At 39.9% G+C, this 1,773-nt stretch overlaps 1 protein-coding gene across 1 annotated transcript; it reads left to right on the top strand.

Moving 5' to 3' along the window:
- Nucleotides 1-442: 442 nt before the first annotated feature.
- On the top strand, nt 443-1,237 carry FSUBG_9204 (cholesterol dehydrogenase; the record flags this gene model as incomplete). Its single annotated transcript, XM_036687692.1, has 2 exons — nt 443-600; nt 796-1,237. 2 exons carry the CDS (start codon nt 443-445, stop codon nt 1,235-1,237), a joined length of 600 nt encoding a protein of 199 aa, XP_036535260.1.
- Nucleotides 1,238-1,773: the final 536 nt, after the last annotated feature.

Genomic DNA, 1,773 nt, shown 5'->3' with positions numbered 1-1,773 from the left:
AGAATTGAGCAGGGTACCGTAACCTGTTTCAGGGTTGCAGAAAGGATGGCCCCAAGTCTTTAGACTGGGTATTGGAGTTGAAGATATGTATCATGCCACGTTTTGGATGAATACGCACAAGGCTGAGATCAAGATGATTTCAATCCGATGCAATCGCGTTGATCTTGTCGTGTTATTTTTACACCATGCGGTAACATTCGACAAACTGGGCTAGACCAAACGGTCATCGGCAGGGATATCATATGACTCAGCACTCGATTGGAGAAATCAGGGGCTGTCTGGTGACGTTTCAGCCCACGAAAAGTATCTTCCAATTAATTGACATTCTACGAGGTCACAGAGGCCTCTTGTTACATCAGATCGCCCGTCGAAAAAGGGGTCTCCGACGCGTAATGAGGTTTTGACTTTGATACATTCCTTCGCATCAACCAACACCATCAGCATGGCTAGCACGCTATTCTTAGTGCTTCTTGAGCTAGGCGTGTTTTTTGTGGCTCTCATCCTCTATCTTCGTCGCATCAACCGATTGTTAAAAGAGACGCCCCAACATATTGGACAACTAAGAGGCAAGCCTTGGACCCCAGAATTACTGAGTCAAACGTATGAAGCCCTCGAAAGATCACCAATAAATTTCAATGGGCATTTGCCTCCCAAACTTGATAGAAGATACATTGTCACCGGAGGGAATGGCAAGTCTCCTCCGTCCATGAAGTACTAGTTGGTACTGACGAGTGTGCCAGGGCTTGTCGGTGGATACATAGTTCTCCAGTTATTGGCTCGCGGGACACCGCCTAGATGTATTCGAATTATCGATGTTCGAGAGACTGAGCGAGATGATCTTCGGGAAGGCCTAGCTGCTCAAGTGGACTTTGTGCAGACAGACATTACCTCCAAGGCTGCTGTTGGCGAAGCTTTCTCTAAACCGTGGGATCCGAAGATAGCACCTCTACCACTCACTGTCTTCCATACAGCTGCTGTCATCATACCTGGAGCCCGGTCCAAGTATCTCTACAAGTTCACCGAAGCCGTCCCATTTCTCAAAGGAATGCTCCCAGAGGTCGAAGGCGATCTCAGAACGGTTCAGCCCGGACTCATCACCATATGCACTCATTTGGTAGCATCTGATGCTGAGGCCAGGAAGCCGATCTCTGAGGGCGGGCTAGGGTACAAAGGACTTCTCACGACGCTGGAAGGGGTTGTCTCGGTCATCCATTGTATTAAAATAACTTTGTTATGACCGATCTTTCGCCACCTTGTGACTTAATATTCCCTAACCTTAATTTAACCTTTCCTCTAATAATATAGCTACTATATATATATTTTTCTCTAAACCTTTACCAGTTCTTTTAACCTTTCCTCCTTTATAGCTAACTATATAGCTACTATAAATATATTCTCTTTAAAACCTTTATTTATTTAACCTTTTCTCTATAGTATAGCTACCCTTTCTCCTTAAGTTACTAAGTAACTTATATTTATCGCCTTAAAGTTATAGCTATAAAATATAAAGTAATATTTACTAAGCCTAATTTTCCCTTAACTTTATAATAAAATAGTTTTACTTTAAATACTTTTTATTTACTAGCTTTAAAAGCTTAATCTTTTTTTAATAAATAACCTTTTATATACTTAAAAGAATATAAAAATAAATAATATAGCTAAAAGTATTAATATTAAGTAAAGTAAGCTTAGTAATAATAAGATTATTAAGGTTATTAAGATTAAATAAAAGATTTTAATACTTTTTATTAAAGAAGTTAAAATCTTTATATT

Source organism: Fusarium subglutinans (genome assembly GCF_013396075.1).
Source record: "Fusarium subglutinans strain NRRL 66333 chromosome Unknown NRRL66333_c0000138, whole genome shotgun sequence".
Classification (NCBI taxonomy): Eukaryota; Fungi; Ascomycota; class Sordariomycetes; order Hypocreales; family Nectriaceae; genus Fusarium; species Fusarium subglutinans.
The sequence above is the reverse complement of the archived record's forward strand: the minus strand, read 5'-3'. Positions and strand labels throughout refer to the sequence as shown.